Below are 20,990 nucleotides of genomic sequence, written 5' to 3'. Positions count from 1 at the left end.
GGCACAGCCCGGCACGGCTGCACACAGTGTGAGAATACCGGGCACGGCATGGCACAGCCCGGCACGGCTGCACACAGTGTGAGAATACCAGGCACGGCATGGCACAGCCCGGCACGGCACGGCGCGCCAGAACCCGGCACAGCCGCGTCCCCGGGCACTTCCGGGCGCGGCCCCTTTAAGGCGCCCTGGCCAATCAGCGCAGCCCACATCCCCGCCAGGGGCCGCCCCCGGGGCCCGCCGGGAGGCCCGTACCACTTCTGTCATCCGGGGGAGTCATTTCTTCCCGTGGCCTGTTGACCCCGCTGCCGCCGCCGCCGCCCGCCCTCTGCCTCGCCCGCCCGGCTCGCTGCACTCTCTCTCACAGTTTCTCGGTTGCCGTAGCGGGCAGTAGCGGAGCGGAGGGACCCTCGCATGATACACCGTCGCTGTCACCCCCGTGGCGTGGTGGCGCGTTCGGGGCGGGGCGTGGGGCGGAAGCGGCCCGTGGCGCGGCGGGGCGGCAGCAGCATGGCGGCGGCGCCGGGTGAGGCGCGGGCGGCGGGGCCGGGCCGGGCTCGGTCCGCGGGGACGGGGGACGCGGGGTAACGCGTTTGTCTCTCCGCAGGCCCGCGGCTGCGTCTGGAGGCGGCGCTCGGCTTCCTGCTTCTCCTCGCCGCTGCCCAGGCCCTTATCCCCAGCCATCGTCTCGCTGGCCGCGACCTGGCGCGGCTGCGGGCGGTGCTGGAGCGGCCCTTCACCGACGTGCGGGCCGCCTACCACTCCATCGTGGGGCTAAGCAGCCTCGGGGTGCGCCTGGCGGACGAGAAGGTGAGCGGGGCAGGGCCCGGCTGTCGCTGCCCGGCGGCGCTTTGCTGTCTGAGGGGCTGCTGCACAGCAGTGAATGACCAATTATTAACAGAATATGAGTTTATTGAGAGAGCTCTGCTTGGACAGGGCCGTGTGGGAAATGTAAAGCGTTTACAAAAGCGTTATATCATTACTAAGTACCGGAGTATCGCTGGTAATTGGCAGGTCTCACGTTATTTAGAGAAATTGCAATTTGTGCAGGCAGTAACGTGGGCCCTGGTTCTCTTAGACTCAGTGCCTGTAAATGATGGCTTCAGGGCTTGCTCCCCTGCGGCCCTTGGGGATGTTGCTGTGGATATCAATTTGTGAATAAGTTCCCTGCCTGTGGCATATTTGATGCACTGTCCCGTTAAATAGAGTTCCCATTAGTTTGTTTCAGTTCAAACACTGAATTCAGGCAGTACAATTTTTATGTATAATTAATTATATACTTTTAAGGCTGGTGATAACATAATTCTCACTGAGCTGTGTCTCTAAGCATTTCTAGTTTAAGTATTGCAGGTTGTGCTTGTAACAGCCTCATCACATAGGCACACCTGCTCATGTACCTGGGGATATTTACCTGTGCTTGTGAACTGTAAATAGACATTTGTTCTTTCCTCATAGATTCATCCAGAGTTCTGAACCCTTTGGTCTTGGTTTCAATTTGAGTGCTGCACATTAACTGTGAGGCTCCTGAAGATGGGGTTCATCTCAGTGCACCCCTTACTGTGGCCATATCTGTGGGCTACCCTGGCAATTGCTGCTTTCCTTTGTGTCATTGTGGCTGGACTTTTGATCAGTTCCTAGTGCTGGCAGTGTTGGCACAGCCTTTGCTTCTGCAGGGAAACAGCATTCATTTATTTATCAAAGTTTGTGGTGAGACTTTTTTTCTGCACAGAGAACCTCTTCACAGGGTGTGGCTATTTAAAAGGTAGAGGCAGTAAAAATAATAGCAAGGTATAACACTTGAACATCTGTTGTGGAATGACCCACCCTCAAATGTTTGTGTGCACTGCTAAGCTCTCCTTGAGGCTGAACAGTCCCAGCTCCCTCAGCCTTCCCTCCTGGGAGGTGCCCCAGTCCCTCATCATCTTCACAGCCCTCCAGCATGTCCTTGTCTGTCTTGGGCTGGGGGCCCAGCACTGAGCACAGCACTCCAGATGTGCCTCAGCAGGGCTGGGTGGAGGGGCAGGATCACATCCCTGACCTGGCAGTGCTCTCCCCAATGCCCCCCAGGCTGCCACTGGCCTGCTTGGCCCCCAGGACACTCTGCTGGCTCATGGGCAGCTTGTTGTGCATCCAGGCTTATCTCCTGGAGGGCTATCCCACTGGTTAAGTGTGATTTCCCCTTGGTGAATCTGTGTTGGCTGCTCCTCATCACCTACTTTTCCTGCACAGGGTTTGAGATGAGAGCCAGGATGAGCTGCTCCTTTCCAGGGCTGGAGGAAGGCTGACTGGCCTGTGATTCCCAGTATCCTCTTCCTTGCCCTTTGTGAAGACTGAAGTGGCACTGGCTTTGCTCCAGTCCTCAGGCAGCTCCTGTTTCCCATGAGCTTCCAAAGATGATGGAGAATGGCTTAGCAATAATATTTGCCAGCTCCCAGAGCTCTGTCCCATTGAGGCCCATGGATTTGAGGGTGTCAGTATTACATTAAGTGATTAAGTGATCTCTACCCTGATCCTCCTCAGCCAAGAGAAAGTCTGGGAATATTCCTGGATAATGCAATCCTGTCCTGCTTGTAAAGTCCTGTGCTCCAAATACTCAAAGCCCTGTGATTTCTGTATGAGCAGTTAAATTCTTGGTTATTTTCTGGTTAAAATACATTTCAGTGATCCATCAGTTAATACAAATTAACAAGAGTCCCATTGCTTGCCTTTATACTGTACCTGTTTGCCCCACACTTTTCTCTCTGCACTCTTTGAAATCCTAGATTTGTATCCATTAATGATGGTGTGATACACCATCTGGAAAGGAAGCTCACCTACAGAATTTCTGTCCATCTGTTCTGTGTCCTGGAGGATTTGCCCTACTAAATACACCTGTTAGACTTTAATTTTGCTAGGCATTATAATTGTACTCAATTTAGGTTGGAATTATGGTTGCAGTAGAACTTATGTGAATATTCCTTATGTGTTTTAGGAGGAACCTAAAACACATAAGGAATATTCACATAAGTGCAGCACTTGGCAGAGTAGAATCTGGGGGGTATAAAAATGCACAGTGTTCATGGAATTGTCTTAGAGTATCATTTAAATCTCCTCTCAGTGGTTTAAGTTAATTTCTGTTTCTCCACAGGCTGCATGCAAGTTCATCAAATCTCATGTGGACTCCAGCAGTGTTGAATCCCTCTTTTATGCTGCCCAGTCCATGCAGGTCCTGTCAGGCTGTGAGGTGAGTGTGGAGCCCTGAGTTCTGCAGACAGATACTACCTAGGAAATACTTGCCTTGGTGTTTTTCTTGGTTTTATTTTTCTTGGTTTTATTTTTTAGTGGATTGTTCTCTGTTGTGCCTTAGGCAAATAAATGTTTGTGCATGCTCTACACAAGGCAAAGTATAAATATGTTACACAAGCATTTGGTCCAGGGTAATTCTGAGGGGATGTTTTTTAATTAAACACTGATGGCTAAGAAAAAAGGCAGCACATTTTGTTAGAATTCTCAGGACTGTGTCAATTAGAAATTCTTTGTGTGGATGGCAGACTGGGTGTTGGAGCATTGCTGGATACAGATGCAGACCACCCTTGCTGAGCTGGGGTGGGTTATCCAAGCTCTCTTTGTCATCAGTGCCCCTGGCTACTACACAATGAGGTGATGCCACATGAAAAGCAGGAGCAGGTTACCAGGATACATCTGAATGGATTATCCTGACTAATTGATGGTTGACAGCAAAACTTAAGGGTTTAATCAATTAAACTAAAAACTAATGAATGATAAAAGGACTTTTTCCCAGAAGCTTATAGCAGTTCACCAATCTAGCGTTGCTCCAGGAGGGATTCAGTGGTGATTTGAAGGCCATGTGTTTTCAGGTGTGAATCGCTGTGCTCTTCCTTCAGGTCACCATTTCAAATGAGACCAGGGAGCTGCTGCTGGCAGCTGTCAGTGAGGATTCCTCAGTCACCCAGATCTTCCACGCTGTGGGTGCCCTGAGTGGCTTTGGCCTTCCTCTGGCATCCCAGGAAGCCCTGAGTGCTCTCACTGCTCGGCTCAGCAAGGAGGAGAGCGTGCTGGCGTAAGTCTCACACAGGAGGGATTTGTGTGTTTATCTTCCAGGCTACTAAGTTTTGAATTCAAGACTATTTTACTGCTTAATATTTAGAATATAGATGTAGTAGAGTAGGTGCTGTGTTTTCATTTGGTGTATTTGTCCAGTTCATTATTATTCCTTGGGGGGATGGGGGAAGGAAATATATAGGGACTTAATTTTGGGGCTTTTTTTGTATGATTTTTCAAATTAACTTATATATTCAGTTTGGTTCAAGGATAATGGTCAGTAAAGGGATGGTATCCCAAAAAAAACCTCTTCTTAAAAGGATTGGTAACAGAATTTTTGCTTTATAACCAACCATGATTCTGTGTCATTTATGGTTGCAGCAGACTTAATGCTCTTTCTCAACCCTGTTTGTAGTTTGGGGTGCCTTCACTGTGAGCTGGAAAATACGTGCCAGTAAGCTGAAGCAATCTTGGCATTTATCACCAAAAAAATTTGTTTCACTGTGAAAAGGGAGAATAGAATGTCCCTTAAAGGTCAGGGAAGAAAGGGAAACTTTAAAACTTGGTTTGCTGAGTAAAACAGTGGATTCCTGGAAGCCTCAGTAGCAATTCAGGGATCTGTGTTCTGCAGGGATCAGTTTGTTCTCTGCCTTTTGAGTCTGAGTTCCTTGCAGCGCTGATGCAGCTAAAGTGACATTCTGTAATGAATGCTAAGTTCACACTAAATCACTTCAGCTTCATTCTCTTGAGTGAACTGAAGTCAGGAACAGCTGTTTTTACACTTCATTCAGAATAGGAAACATAGTTGCTTTGATTTAAATGGTGTTTGGCTTTTAAGGAAGGAATAATCACACACTTGTTTGGTTTTGTTTGTTCTTGTTTAAGAACCATCCAGGCTTTGGAGACGGCATCTTACCTGTCCCAGCAGGCAGATCTAAGTAGCATTGTTGAAGAGATTGAGGTAGGAACACACTGTGCTCTCTAATTATTCAGGAATTTGCTAGATTGCTTTAGAACTAAAGGATGTATTAATGTGAAAAACAAAATTAAAAACCAGCATGGCTAATCGTCTGCCTACATGATGTGGCTTGGCTTTCAAGCAGATAATTCCTTGGATTTTATCTGTTCCACAGTGGACTGAAAAATAGACAATCCTGACATTTACATATTATTAAATTTACTAAAGGCTGGAGGATTTTCTTTCTTCCTGTTTCTGAATAACTGTTACAAAATATAAAATTGATCCCATACAGATAATTCTTAATTAAAGGCCTAACAGCAGAGTTAACTTCTGTGGATCCACTAGAATGCAATTTAAATTTTAATAACTCTTTCTGACAGGATCTTGTCGCTCGCTTGGATGACCTGGGTGGAGTTTACCTACAGTTTGAAGAAGGAATTGAGACTACTGCCCTGTTTGTTGCTGCTGCCTATAAGCTGTCAGACCATGTGGGCACAGAGCCAGCAATAAAGGAGGTCTGTACCTGTCCTTCCCTTCCTTGCACACTCCAGTTCCCAAAAAGGATCTGCTCAGTCCCTGTGGTGCAGTGCCAGAGCCTGGTGTAACTGGGTAGAACTTCTACTGTAAAAAGTATTGAGAACACTCAGTGAAAAGAGACATTGTGGAGGGAATGCTAGGAAACAGAATCTAAGAGGAAATTCCAACTTAAAGATCACAGGCTGTATTTGTTGGTTCTTTTCCCTTTTCAAGTGTACAGAAGGAAATTGCAAGTGAAGCTTAGATTTTCTTTCTTTGTTGAGTCACGGTGTTGCAAAAAATCCTTGTTTCAGAGTTTGTTCTGGTATTTGGCACTTGTAACACTTTCTAGCATGTCAAAGTGTTTTGCAAATGTTATTTATCTGTGAGGAAATGCAGGCACCCCACTTTGGGGTGCCCAAAAGAGAGACAACATTCCCATGTGCCTGCAGGAATCCAGATTAAAAAACTTGTCTAAGATGAAAGACTGCTGGAAGTTCCTTTTGATCTTGGTTAAGCCAGAAATCATTACTATCAGCTATCCATTTGTTTGTGGGTTTTTTTTTTTCCTTTTTCCCCACAAGTTAATGGAGTTAGATGTACTTTGGAGTGAGAATGGCAGCTCCCTAAAGCACAAGCCAAAGTGGCAGGGTTAAGACTGAAGCCAGTGTAAGATATCTGAGTTCAGTCCTGGCTCTTTTCTACATTGCTGCCAAACAGACTAATGCAAAGTAATTTTGATGTCATTTTTGGAGTGGTGATTCTGCCACGTGCAATTCAAACTGTCAGCATCCAAATGATGCTTTAAAAAAAGACCAATTAAGGGAAATTGTTTAGTTTTTTTCATAATTGTGCTGTCAGAAATGCTGCTCTTGGGGCTTGAGGATTTATCTCTGTTGAATGGTGAGAGTGCCTTTGGAATGCCACAAAACTGTCTTTAAAAATTAAGATGTAGTATTTGAAAAAATAACTTCCTGTTCTTTTCCCCCCACAACTTCAATGAGAGTGTCAGCTGCTGATTAGGGTCTGGAGCAGTGCCATGCCCTCCACAGACATGGAAAAACACTGCAGGATTTGCACTGTGCAGGAGTTCTGTAGCATTTGTCTGGATGCTTTCTCTAGTTGTGATACAAGCAGAAGATAATGGTAAAAGCAGATGAGTGAAGATTTGAGATGCAGTGGATTTTGTTTAGAAATGTTCTTTGCAGGTCACTAAGTTGTATCTTTATTGCTTTATTTGGGACTGTCTTTGATTGTACTCATTAGAATTAAGCCCAAAATCCCTGGCTTGGATCAAAGTACAGATAGCCAATCCCTCTGCTTTCCAGACTATCAGGGAGTGATGGAAGAAGCTGAATAATGATGGCTAATGAATAGTCTGCAGAGAGTGGTGCAGATACCCTAACCCTACTGAGTCAGTCTGCAAAACTAGCTGGGGGGATGCTGTCCCACTCTTGCTTTGAGAGAACAAATTAGTTTTGGCACATCCCAAATCTGGCTCTGTGCTCCTGGTGGTACTGCTTTAAAGCTAATCCTCTTAGCTTGAGGACACTGCTGAGCCTAAGGGGATAAGCCTGCATGGGCCTAGACTGGCTCCTTCCAGAGCCATTGGGATGCTTTGTTCCATGGCCTTCCCAGCCAGGACACCAAGCCTGGTTCTGCTCCACTGTATGAAGACAATTGTGCAGCTCTTGCAGCCAGATTTTCTTTTTGCAGCCACATGCAGTCTGTGTAGTTGAGCTGATGACATCTTTTTACTCTGAAACACATCACTTGCAGAGGTGGATCCATATTCTGCTTTTCCAAGTTTTTGAGACAGTTCCAGCCATTGTGGTTGGAGCCTCCCAGCCAAGAATAAGAATGCTTATGAAATTCCAAAGGTAGATAATTTTGGGTTACCTCATAATTTTAACTGTTTTTAAAGCCAGTGGAAAATTAAACAGTCTTTTGTAAATTATGTTTTCATTAATAACATAATACTGAGCCAGTTTGCAATGTTGTGGGAAACTCCTGGTGCTTACATGTGGTTGGCTTTTCCTCTTTCAGGATCAGGTTATCCAGCTGATGAATGCAATTTTTAGCAAGAAGAACTTTGAGACACTCTCAGAGGCCTTCAGCGTTGCTCGTGCTGCAGGTGCCCTATCCCAGAACAGCTTCCACTTGCCTGTCATCATTGTCCCTGATGGGCCTGCAGCCGTGTCCCATCACCAGCCCCTGCTCAGGGTAAGCCTCAGCCCCAGATCTTGGCTCAGTCTGTGGTGTTGTAGCTCTAGAATGACTGAAAGTGTGAGCTGATGTCTTTCACTTTTACCTCTGTGACTGAGGCTCCAGCAGATCTGGGATTGTAGTGCTTTTGTGAAGTGATTCTTAGGAACCTTGTCTTACCAGGCACTGCCTTGATTTATTTAAAAAATATGGATATTGATCTAGTACCAGTATCCAACTGTGACGGACAAAAACTCTCTGACAGTTTAAAGTTATAAAGTGTGTGTTTATTGTGTGTGGGATAGCTCCCAAATACACACCACGCCTTCCAGGTGATTACAGAGTCTTTTTATCCATACAAGTATTGAATACCCAAAATACAAATACATATTCATCATTTTGGTACATCCCATTCCTTGCTTTGTTTGCTAATCACTCCAAAATCTATTCAGCATGCGTAGCTTGTTCCTTGAAATGGGTCAGTGTCCCTTTCATGTGGAGGGGTCCCAAAATGAGGAAGTCAATTAAGTCTTCCTCGTTCTGACCTTTCTACCTTTTCAATGCAAATCTGACAAATGAACTCTTGGTAGAGCTCCCATTCCTTGTCTTCAGTTGGTTTCAGAACAGAGGAGGCCCACAATTGTCTTACGTTCCTAAAAGCAATTTGTCAGTTTGTGTATTCTTCATTATAAACCCAGCTAACTAAACATTGTGCTGACAAGCAATCAATTATTAGTTAACTATTAACTCCTAACTTCATCAAGGTCTACTCATTTATTTTAATTAACTCTAGTAAGGCTAAAATCTTAGCTCCTCTAAAATCTATAAAATCCTTAAAATTTATGTTTCAGCCTCAGGCATTGTGTGGAAGTCAGCTCTTCACCTTTCCTGTTGTGCTAGAAAGAACAAGGGAGGCTGGGATGCTGGGGAGGGGAGAGCTCGGTGTGTAACACAGAGGGGTACCAAGTTGTCTGTGCTCCTGCATTCTTTCTGAGACAATGAAGAAATGCTCACAGAAATGCTGTTTTTTCTCTCGTAGCTTCAAGTGACCAATGTTATGTCCCAGCTACTGACTCAAGTTTCTGTAAAGCTTGACCAAGCCAAGTCTGTGTCTAGCAAAGCCACTGTCCTTCAACAGCTACCATTTACTCTCTCTGGGTAAGAAAATAAGATTATTTTTAGGTGTTATTTAAGCAATGTTGGACTGAGTTTGCCATAAGTGTTTTTCCACCAAAGAAATATTTCTGTGATAGAAAATTCAAAATGCTGTGGTTGTATTTTGTTAGTGTAGAGTGACTAATCACATTTGATGGTGATGGTGAATTTCTGTTCTCTTTTGACTGGGAGTGAGAAATTCCAATGTTGTTTTGAATTTGGTCAGCTTTGAAGAATTCTTTTCCTGCTGCACTTAGCAATATTAGTTTTGTGCTGTGTTTGTTTACCTATTTAATGTAGTATATTTGGAGTCTTCTTAACACCTTGGGGTTTTTTGTTACAGAGATTTCTTTGAGCTGAACTTCATGAATGTGAAACCTGCGAGTGGTTATTATGATTTCTCTATCAGTGTAGATGGAGATAAGCGATTTATTGCTAACCAAGTGGAGGTGGGTGTGCTCTTTGATGTATTTTCATTCTGTGCTTATTCACTGAAACAGCTTTTTATTTATACTTACGAAAGATGTTGCCAGTTGTATGGAATTTTTATCACATGCTTTTCTGTAATGCATTGGATTTTGACTCAGGATTATGGCCAATAACCAGATTATTACATGATCAAAAGGGATTTGTGTAAATTTCAAACCTGTCTTATCACTTAGATGCTGATCTGACAGCATGTGAACAGAGGGTAACAGTGGAAGTGTTTATATGGCAGCCCTAAGTCGATATGCAGAAATGATTACCAAGTGTTAGTTCTTCAGAGCATTCCAGAGTTGAGCCCATAAATCTCAAGGCTTGGCTCTCAGCTGTCCGGGGATTGCCTGCTGTGTGGAAGCTGAGCATTTGTTGCTGTCTGTTTGTATAAGCTCTAGAGTCCTAGAAGAGAGTCAGGAGGGTCTTTTGGCATTTCCAAACTGTGTATATGGTGAATATTTTGTAGTGGAGAAGCAGTGACCAAAGCAGATAAAGTCTTCTTTTCATGCACCCTTTTTTTGGTGGCAAAAGTTCTTAAACATCACCTTTCTAAAGAGCAGTTTTATATAAACATTAGGAGTTTTCCTTTCCTCAAGTTTGTAACGGTGAGAGCAATGTGACCTCTCTGACTGTTCATGTAGTCCCCCCAGTGTCAACAGCTGAGAATGCTCTTCTCCAAAGAGGTCCATTGTCAGGGTTAATTTTTGCCCTCCGTCACCTATTTAAGGAAACAATTAGCATTTCAAGTCTTCCAACCTATTTCACTTGGAGTGGAGGAAGACACAGCTGCTGACCTTTACTCTGAGTATCAAATTGGCTCTGTCAGTGGAGCAGTAATGGCTCTCAGGGGTGTCAGAAGGGGCTGGATTGTCCTGCTGAAGCTGGGGCTGGCACAGGGAGGCACCGGCAGGAATGTATTAGCGCCGGCAGCTTTGTGGGAACCGCTGCTAACAAGACACATTGTTACGGGGGAGGACTGCTGGGGAGCTGCTTTTTCCTTACTGCTATTAGCATTAATTGTCCTTAATGCACCATCGTTTTGACAGTAATGAGCTAAACCAGTGGGTTATTACTCAGGCAGAGACTACATTTCCTGGCATTAAAATATTTGAGAGATGTTTGTGTACTGTGCAGTTGGAGGGGCTGTGTGCAGCAGCTCTGAGTTGCCTTCACACAACTTTTTTAATATTTCTTAGTTCATCTTTCTTCATTCCCATCTTGGAACAAATTAAGGCTTTGTAAAGTTAGCCTGAATCATCTGCATGTTAATGGATCCATTTTTTAGGGTAGCCTCTCTCTTAAATTATACTTTTTGTTGTAGAGGAGCTGCCAAGATGATTGTGTTTGAAGTCTGACCTGAATAGTTTGGTTAATGTTTTTGCATGTTTTTCCTACAGGTTCTCTGTGAATTATTTTTCAGGCTGAGGGTGTGGGGCTGGCTCACATGAGCAAACCTGTAATAACAAATTGTAGTATAAGATGAAAAATGTCTTGGCAACAAAACTTCAATTCTCTGGGGGAGCATTTATAAGCTGTGAGAACAAATGTGCTAATTAAAAACTACAGACTGCAGTAACTGCTTATGTTTGAGAGAAGAATTGAAATCAGTCAAACCCACTCGGCTCAGTGCCGGAATGGGCTGTGGTTTGGGGCTGGGGAAAGGGCAGGAAATCATTTCTCTGCTTGGGGCTTATACTGCACTTAGCACAGAGGAGTGTGATAAATGGCAGAGCCTTATTGGCTGCCCTGCACTAAGGGGTAAGTGCTGTGACTGCAGGAAAGCTTGCTGGACAAAGTGCAGGTCTGCAGGAATGCTTTGGCATTTGCCTGCTGGTAATAAAATCAATGGAAACCTGTTGGGCTTTAGGAGCCAACAGAGGCAGAACTGTTGCTGTCCAGAGACCTCTTGTCTCAAATTGCTATCCAGAAAGTAGGACATGTGCACAGGCAGTGTGAAGTTGTATCATATGTGATGTAAACTTTAATAGCTAGCTTCTGCTAGTTCAGAAGGAAAATGAGTTGGATCTGGCTAGTTGGAATGTTTCATTCAAAACAGTTCTCAAGGACAGCTAATTCCAGCATGCCTGAGAAGTTGGTGTCTGCTGGCTGCTTGTGCAGGGATGAAAGGGATGGGTCAGTGACTGGTGCTGGAGCTTTGCCAGAAGGTAAATTGCTGTAGATCCTTCTGTGCAGGTTAGGCTCTGACTTGGGCTTAGTCATAAGAGCCTCTTTGGGGAAGAGGGACTGAAGATCTAAAGCATCTGCAGTGAACTTGGGCATAATTGGTGTATGTAGAGTGCTCTGAAGAATTTTCTATTTTGTTTTGTTGCAGCTGAAAGTAAAAGTTTCCACAGAAGTGGGGATTACTAATGTAGATCTTTCTACCGTGGATAAAGATCAGAGCATTGCACCAAAAACAACCAGGTAAAACGTCATGGGGTATGTGATCCTGGAAGGGCAACTGGCTCTAGACTAGAGCCTTGGCTTCTCTGAGCACCAGGCCTTCTCTTGCAAGATCACCTCAGTTTTGTGTGGTTTTTTTCCTCCTAGGGTAGCTTACCCAGCCAAAGCCAAGGGCTCATTCACTGCTGACAGCCATCAGAACTTTGCTTTATCCTTCCAGCTTATAGATGTGAACAGTGGAGCTGAACTCATCCCTCACCAGGTTAGGACCATTTTTGTCACTGCTGTGTTACCAAGATGTTCCATCATGAAGCATCTGACATGACAGTTGCTCTTGAAAAGATGTGATAGGTTTTGAGAAGCCTTATGTTTCTGACATGTACTGTGAAGATCACTGATCTCCCTGGGTGGGAGATTCACTTCATTTGTTTTGTCTGTCTGTTAAATGAAACCTCTCCTGGCTCTGGTATTTTGTCTTATTTAACTCCACAGATTGAGTGCACATAGCCTGCCCTATAAAAGCACGCTTCTGATTTTTTTTTAATGTAGATTGCTGGCTGAAAAGTCCTTGAATGTTATGATCTTCCTTGCAGACTTTTGTTCGACTTCACAACCAAAAGACTGGCCAGGAGGTGGTGTTTGTTGCAGAACCAGACAGCAAGAATGTGTACAAATTTGAACTGGATACCTCTGAAAGAAAAACTGAATTTGACTCTGCCTCTGGGACCTATACTCTTTACCTGATCATTGGAGATGCCACTCTGGAAAATCCAATCCTTTGGAATGTGGTATGTAGGTGGAAGTGGGTGATGTGGTTTTCTTGATACTGACAGTCTAACAGGAGGGCATGGTACAGGCTTGGAAGCAAACAGCTCAAGTGTTTTGTTCTTTTTAATGAACCAGAATCCTTTAGGCCATTTGTGGGCTCTGAGGTTTGCTGTTCTTTGCAAGTTTTAAATAAACATCAAAGCAAGACAGAAATAAACATTAATTTCATCATGTGGTGGTGCAGAAATTTCGGAAGATTTATGGGTTTGATGCAATTTCACAGCAGGCTCTCAAGGTTCTTTCTCTGCTGGAAATAAGTCCAGTTCTTAATGATGGGTTAATGATATTACTGCCCCTGTTTAGGAGAGGTTGCTTCTTAAAAAATATGGTGTCTTTTTCTCAGTTTCCTTTTAAAACTATGTATATTGGAGATTGTCAAATAAGGAAGTAGCACAACAGTAATGGAATAGGTTTTATGCTTTTAGATCTAAATGCATTAAGCTGCACAATTTCATTTCAGGCTGATGTTGTGGTCACATTCCCAGAAGAGGATGCACCATCCACAGTCCAGTCCAAGAACCTCTTTGTTCCCAAACCTGAAATCCAGGTACAGTCAAGGTTGTATGTGGAGATGAGGGCTTGGTGTTAATGTGTTCTCATCATCATTTATTTGTAAGTAATGAAATTAAAGGAAGACCAGAGTACTGCTTAATGGAAAGAAATTTGCTGGAGTTCTCTGTTGTATGAGTAAAGAAACTGTGTGTTCTAGCTGTGAGGGAGCAATTGGTGTCAGTGAAAAGACTCAAACATGACAATTTGGCCAGGTAAGCCACAGAAAGGCCACAGAAAGGTCTCTGTTTCATTCCAGCCATCTGAGCTGATGTCAAGCTAACAAGTGCTTCTGTGAGTGCAAGGAAAAGTTAACTGTGCAAGAAATTAAACATGCAGAGACTGGAATGGACAGTGTGTTAATGAGTCAGCCTTTGCCTTAGAAAGAATGGCTCTCACCCAGAGGAACCTCTGAGAACAGCACGAGGGCAGCCTGGGAGCAGAGGAGCTGCTCTGTTGGAACACTCCTGCTCATGAGTTGGTTTTGTTTGTTTGCAGCACCTCTTCAGGGAACCTGAGAAGAGGCCTCCCACAGTGGTCTCCAACACTTTCACAGCACTGGTTCTCTCCCCACTGCTTTTGCTGCTCATCTTGGTGAGTGAACTGGGTCACAGAAGAACAACACTTCTTCCCATCCAGTCAGAGTCACTTAGGAGGTTGGACAGCTCAACTTCTTGCTAAAACTCTTGGTTAATCATGACTGGCACAGCAGTGCTGGAGTCACAGCTAGCAGCTGTCAGTGCAGAGCACTGGTCTGGTTTGATTTTTTGAGGTTATAGTCCAAGCAGAATAACTGCTGCCAAGTTGAAGTAGGTGGATGAGTTTCTTCAGTGTGCTTCAGCTGGGGATGGTGAATAACAGTGGGTAGATTAAGTTACAATAACATTAGACTTCCACAGGAAAAAGGCATTTATTCTGCCTCACATGTAGTAAATCCATCACAAAATCTGTGTTACTTAATCCTATCAGATTGAATTCCCATTTATGGACATTTGAGTTGCTGTAGTTGAAGCATCCCTGCTACTCACTGTTTCATCAGGTCAGTGCTTTGAACTTAGTGCAATAAAAATCTCACTGAGACAAGTTAAATTATTCCTTATTTGCAATATGAAACTGATTCCAACAGTAATTTCCCATTAGCCAGTCTCAGTGAAAGCTGGCATTCAGGCAATTGTGTCCTCTGTCTATGGAGTTCACAATATAAAAGTTGATGACACTTTAATGAAAAAACTCATTGTTGCTGCTCCTCTTTTCCACCCTTCATGCCTTTATCTTTTGTAGTCAAAAACTATAAATATTACTGTGAGCAAACATCTTGTATCCATAGCTGTTCTGGGGATGAGCCCAAAATGAGAGCCTTACCATTTTTTAAAATTTTTTATTTTTAATGGAAATTAATTCAAGTGGGTAGAAATAGCAGTGCCTATTCCTCTCTCATCGGTTTAAGATATTTGAGAAACTGCATTAGGGCAGTCAGAAGTAGCAGGAGGTATTTCCACTAAAGGAGCTCAACAATGCTGCCTTTAGCAAAACTACTACTGTCTCCTCTTGCAGTAGTAAACAAGGGCTTCTGTAGAGAATACACTGAAGATCTTGAACAGGCTTGAAAGATATTAAAGCTTAAAATAAAAGCTTGTGTTTACAAGGCTGTTTAACTCAAATTTTCTTTCTTTTCCTTTTCAGTGGATCAAGATAGGTGCCAACATCTCCAACTTCAGCTTTGCTCCCAGCACCATTGTTTTTCACTTGGGACATGCTGGTAAGTGTCAGAGGCTTTTGTGTGTTTGACCTCCTCACCTGGGAGTTACAGATGAGAGCCTGTGCTTAATGGGCTCGTGGTCTATTAACTCTAATGACATAACAGCGTAACACTTGTTCTCTTGTTTCCATCTGCCTTCCTGCTTTTCATGATTGTTAATATGGTGATAAACCTGTTTTGGCCATCAGCTTATAACAGCCATCATTATCCAGGCCCCTCTCTCACTCCATTTATCTGTACTTAATAGAACTTCTTATTTCCAGAGGTCACACTTTATTGCATGTTTATCCTCTGAGAGTGGGGAGGTTCTGTGGGGATTGAGACCTGCAGGACTCTCAACAGTGAAAAGCTGCATTTTTTCTATAAAGCTCTTCCCATAAAATCACTTCTGGTTCTTTGGCTGAACCAAATTTTTTCATCAATTTTATTGTGTCCTTGGTTACACAGTTATTTACTGTCTTGGTATAATTTCAAAAGCATTGCAGGTTGGGAGAACATTGAATTAATTTCCAAATGTCACTATGTTTCTCAGTCCAAGTCAGGTTACTTGGAAACTTTATAAAGCTGTAAGCCCTTACAGATGTGTGAGGTTAGTATCCCCTATTGAAATCCAGCGTATCCTCCTCTTTTTAATAGCCCTTAATGTCTATAATATGTCCATAATTCTGCCACAGGAGAGTTGGTTGCAAGCTGTCAATGTCACATTTTCACTCCAGAATGGGAACCCAGATGTCTTTGTTCCCTGGCAATAATATGTGGCCTTTAGAGCTGCCATTCAGAGCTTGAGAGATGAGATAGGAACCAAATGCTTAGGCCTGGCAGTAGAGTTGTTCTGAGGATGACAAATGGTTGGTCTTTGAAATGCTATTTCAGCCATGTCTCTTTTTTTCCCCAGCAATGTTGGGACTCATGTATGTCTACTGGACTCAGCTCAACATGTTCCAGACTCTGAAGTACTTGGCCATTTTGGGTGGCATCACATTCCTGGCAGGCAACAGGATGCTGGCTCAGAAAGCTGTGAAGAGGTAAGGAGGGGACAGAACATCATTGGGGAGGAGGTCACAGGGTGCTGCTGTGTGTCAGTGACCACTGCTTTGGCTCTTGGACCTTGTGTGTGGGGCTGGGCTGCTCAGCCCCACTTCCCTGCCTCTTGAGCTGAGCAGGGCAGCGAGGGGCTGTCCCCAGGGAGCAGCTCCTGCAGAGAGAATTGGCCATGTGGCATGTGCTGAATGAAGCTCAGAATAGTGTCAGATTATGGAAGCCACTGTAAATGTAGGAGAGGCACAACTATTTGGGAGCTCTGCTTGTGATAAAGGTTTTAAGAGGAGGAAGGTAAGGTGGGAGTAAATTACTGCTGTGTTCCTCTAGCTAAGGGGTGATTGTAGGGAAAAGGGAAGCAGCTGCTTATCAGTTGTGCAGCAACAGACAAGAGGCAACTAACACTAGCAAACCCAGAGAAAATTCTGCTAGGTATTAGGGATACAGCATTTCTTTCTGTACTGGGTTGGATTCGTTCTGCACACCTGTGTCTTCTGCCCCTGGCGTGGGCAGCCAGAGTTTGCTGACACAAGCTGCCAGTGCAGTGCCTTGGGTGGGGGTCACACCATTCCCTCTCCTTCACTTCTGCCAGTTTCCATCTGAGACTTAAGCTTTTGTACTAATGTAGCATTTGACTTTGAAGATGATTTACTGACTACTTTGCCATTGCACCTGTGCTTTCCTTACTTTCCCCTTTTTGACCTACTGGATACCTACCTGCATAGATATCCCTGGGGTCTCACCTTTTTGATTACAATCTATTAAAACCAGGACAAGAGCTGTAAAAAAAAAAAAAAAAAAAAAAAGGAATATAATTTTCAGGAGGGTTGCATTGATTTTTTTTCTTTAAAACATTTCTACATTTATGGCTATGTCAAGAAGGATGATTAGTATAATTAACCATTTTCATATGTCCTCCCAGCTTTCTCAGCCTTGCTTCCTCAGGTGTCCAGCACTCTCCCTTGTGGCATTTTATTATGTTAGCATAATTTCCTATGGGAATTTTGTTGCCCCTGGGACTGTTACGTCATTTAATAATGTTTCCTTTTTCATTGAAAGAGTAATGAGACACTGTTATTAAGTGCAGATTGCCTAGGATACAGATTTGGGGGAAAATAATACAATGAAGTAAATTTCTAAGTGTCTTGGCTCAACCAGGGCTTCTGTTAGCACATAAATGCAGGCAGTTGGTTCCTGCTTCAAACCACTGCAGGGGGTGTCCATGTGCTTTTTCATTGTAAATGACACGACGCTGCAACTACAATGGCAAATTTGAAAGTAAAACTTCTCTCTGAGGCTAAAGTTAAACCCTTTGTACATTACTTTAATGTTCAAAAAGACATCTTCTTGTGAAGGCAATGCCTGCCTGTCTCAGATGCTGAAGTGAGTGCAGTGACAATTAAGCAGATTGCACTTTGAGGCGAAGCTGTGGAGGCCAACAGCAGGCGTGGGAAGGAGAGGGAAGGGGGCTGTCTGTATAAACCATCTTGTTACAGAAGTTACCAGAAGGCCTGGTTTTGCTTTTTTCATTTCTGTCACTGGGTCTGGTTCCTGGAACAGGGCTGCTTTCTTCCTTCCTGTCTTCTCTGAACCTTTCTCCCTCTCTCCTTTTGGCAGGATCGCTGCAGAGCAGAGCAGTAGGTTGGCAAAGTATAGAACGCTGCGGTAAAAGGGGGTTTGCTAGTGACCAGCTCTTCAGGAAGTAAGGGCCTTTTGGATTTTGCCTTTCCCTGGGCATGCTGCCTGTTTCATTTCACCTCATTACTCACTCCTTTGACAAAAAAATCCGTGAGCCGAAGCTGCATCCCCCAGCATTGCTTAGTGGGCTTTAAAATCAGCCCTTGGGTGCCCTGGCTGCAGCTGGGTTGGGCATATTAGCAGGACATGTTCTCTGAGGCTAAATTGCATCTGTATGATTTCCTGAATTATCTGAAGTCTGGTGATATGTGCACATGTAAATATGCTGTTGTGTGGGCATCAAACAGCTCTCAGGCGATGAAACAAAACAATAATATTGCTCCTATAAATAAATTATTAGCAATGTCAGCTGGAGGAGACCATGATGAACACTGGGTGACACTGGGGCTGTTCCCACCCTGCTCCTGGTACTCCCTGTCCCCACCTGCAGTATTCTGACTATGCAGCTGCCAGGCACTGCCTGCTGATTTACATCTTCATTTGGGGTGGTGAGGGCTCTGTGCAGCAGAGCCAGGCCAGCACCACCTCTCTCAGCTGAGAACACGACCCAGTCCCAGGTCACCCTCCCGTTAGACTGATGGGATGGCTCAGGCAGCAGCAGCTCCCAGCCCCTTCCATTCCATAGTCATGTGCTGGGTCTCCATTGCCATTTGCCAGGAGAAAGGCCTTTGTTTCCTTTCATTCCAAGAGGTAAGGTCCCAAGTATCCTCTGTGCACTGTGGTGTAGGAGGCAGGACTGCCCAGTTCTGAGCATGGGGGCTTCATTCTTTTTCAGTGCACTGGTTTGTTGTGGGGAAAGGAAGAGTTTGTGGGATGGGTCCTGTGGTGACACAAATCACTGTACAGTGTGCTGCACAGGTACATCCGAGCATCTGCTTCCCCTTACATCCCCAGTCAGTGCTCCAGGCATGTGGGGAGTTAAATGGAGCTCAGTTTTTGTGGTGCAAATCAAAACCAGCCCTGGGAGGTTCTGCCAGACAAATGGTGTGCACTGTGGTGAGAGCTCCTGTCTGCAGATCAGGGAGCATTCAGGATGGTTGCATGGAAATTCCCTGTGGAAAATTTGATATCATGTCCCTCAGAAGAACACCCTTTTGCTGTCTTTTCTCTTCCTGGAGTTTTTGAGGTAATTGAGCACAGAACAAGTTACAGCAAGTTACTGGGAAGCAACTGGAGGTGGCTGTCACTTGTCCGTTTGACTGCTGTGTTTGCTGTTCAGGCTCCTGGCTTCTCTTTAACATCACTTTGGGCCAGTGGTTTGCAGCTTTTTAGTGGCCTGTTACCAAGTGCCTCATGAGTGTTCTCCACAGGCTGCATGCTCCTGTTCCTCGGGTTGGTATTTTAACTCCTTCATTCCTTATGGGCTGTAAGGAATAACAGAGGATCATGGAATCACAAACTGCTTTGAGTTGGGAGGGATCGTAAGGTCCACTAGTTCCAACCTCCCTGCCATAGGCAGGGACACTGTCCCCCAGACCAGGTTCCTTAGGGCCACATCCACCCTGGCCTTTAACGAATTCCAGAGATGGAGCAACAACAGCTTCTCTGGGCAACCTGTGCCAGTGCCTTACCACATTCCGAATTTAAAATTTCTACCTAACATCTAATCTAAACCTGCCCTCTTTCAGTTTAAAAGCACTGCCCCATCTGCCTGTATAAAACATCCCTCTCCCTCCTTTTCATGAGCCCCCTTCAAGTCCTGTGTGGCCACAATGAGCCCTCCTTGGACCTTCTCCAGGCTGAGCATCCCCAGCTCCCTCAGCTTTGCCTCAGAGCAGAGGGGCTGCAGCTCTCAGAGCGTGTCTGTGGCCCTAAGATCTTGCAAATAACTTAATATCCACAAACCCTAAGTTAGATTTTGCTGCCATATGCAGTCACGAGTATTTTTCCCCATTGCTGAGTTTTCTGATGCCCCAGCTATGTCAGTTAAGGGTGTCATGCCATGTGTGCCTGTGTGGCATCATGGAAGGCAAAAGGACCTCAAAAGGTTGGGTTTGCTATGCTAACCCTGCTTGATCTTCCTGGAGAAATGAAGATCTTTGTGTTAATATGGACCAAGGATTGCCAGCAGATGGATCAACCCTGTGCAAAGGAGAAGTTAAGGTACTTGCAGGCTTTGCCTTCAGCCTGGGTTGTTTTTTGGTTTGTTTTGTTTTTTTGGTTTTTTTTTTTGTACAGTTCTGTAATTTAGTAGACATTCATCCCTTTTGCACCAAAAATTAATCTTCATTTTCTCTGACCATTTCCATGCTCCTTGAATTCCATCCCCCATTCCAGAGCAGTACTGGTGTATCACTCAAATAAGCTGCTTTGGGGAAGTTTGTCCAATGAGCTGCTTTTGAGAGAGAATGAGGGGTCTGGGGACACTTGTACTGTACAAGCAAGTGCTTTGTTGCCTGGAAGAGTTAATTTTATTTTATTTTTCTTTTCAGGACACACTAGTACCAGAAAAATGGAAGAAATGTGGAAAAACAAAGAAAATGCCTTCAGAACAGAAGCAAATAAATAACTGAAAGGCCAGAAGAAGGAAGAGAGAAGATAATTCTTTTTTATATATTAAGTCAAAAGGGTGCCAGTTAAACTTTTTTTTAAAAGTCTTTATTTTCATCATTATGTTCATGCTACTGGAGTGCTTTTCATATGAATCTGGAAAATCTTTTCTTCCCTGGATCCTCTGCCCTTCTCCCAGGACACTTGAATTTCTTTTTGAGACAAAGGAAGAAGAAAATACAAATCTGCTTTTCCCCAGGTGCCCTTTCCTCATCCTAAAGATTTGTGAATAAAGAGGAGGAAAGGATGGTCCTGAGTGTTGCGTTTTGGCTGTCTCAGAGACTGTGATTGGAAGCTGGGTTCACATGAGAATGAAAAGAGCTTTTTCTGGTGGGTAATTTTGTGTGTGAGTCATTGCTGAGTGTGGAGCTTCCTGTTCTTTCATGTCCTTTCCCTGGGGGCTGTGTTTATTGGGGGGGACTTCCCTCCTGCCTGTCCCCTGGGTGAGGCTGTGGCTGCCTTTCTCCATAAAGGCTTGTCTCTCTTTCTCTCCAGGCTGTGCCCAGCTGCTCTGGGCCCTTGGGGTCAGGCCTTGTGGGGAGCCAGCCGTGGTGCTGGTGTGCCTGGCTGTGTCTGACCTGGCAGCTTTGGGGCTCCTGTGGGGGCTTCACTTTCTTTCCAGCCTCTGGCAGCAACCTTCTCACTCCAAATACGAGTGTGATGAGGTTGTTGCTTCTGGTCTTCTATGAAACCAAAAGCCAGGTGTCTGCTGCTTGCCATATGGCCATGTTTGAGTTACTCAAACTCTCATTTCCCACCTAATTACTCCCTTCAGGACCACCAAGCAGTGCTGAGGCAGCAGCTTTGGGTGTT

General features: G+C 44.5%; 1 protein-coding gene across 2 annotated transcripts; it reads left to right on the top strand.

Moving 5' to 3' along the window:
* Positions 1-476: 476 nt before the first annotated feature.
* RPN2 (ribophorin II) lies at positions 477-20,424 on the top strand. 2 transcript variants are annotated; one of them, XM_021527854.3, is made up of 18 exons: positions 477-523; positions 605-807; positions 3,125-3,220; positions 3,882-4,057; positions 4,924-4,999; positions 5,380-5,514; positions 7,562-7,738; positions 8,760-8,878; positions 9,219-9,324; positions 11,685-11,776; positions 11,903-12,017; positions 12,349-12,543; positions 13,044-13,130; positions 13,631-13,726; positions 14,816-14,891; positions 15,787-15,916; positions 17,547-17,631; positions 20,060-20,424. In XM_021527854.3, the coding sequence occupies exons 1-17, from the start codon at positions 508-510 to the stop codon at positions 17,596-17,598; spliced, it is 1,947 nt and encodes a 648-aa protein (XP_021383529.1). In that variant the 5' UTR covers positions 477-507; the 3' UTR covers positions 17,599-17,631; positions 20,060-20,424. The 2 variants fall into 2 exon arrangements, with proteins under 2 accessions (XP_021383529.1, XP_021383530.1); XM_021527855.3 differs by lacking the exon at positions 17,547-17,631.
* Positions 20,425-20,990: the final 566 nt, after the last annotated feature.

Source organism: Lonchura striata, chromosome 17, assembly GCF_046129695.1.
Source record: "Lonchura striata isolate bLonStr1 chromosome 17, bLonStr1.mat, whole genome shotgun sequence".
Classification (NCBI taxonomy): domain Eukaryota; kingdom Metazoa; phylum Chordata; class Aves; order Passeriformes; family Estrildidae; genus Lonchura; species Lonchura striata.
Note: the sequence above shows the minus strand (reverse complement) of the source record. Positions and strands in the feature narration are given on the sequence as shown.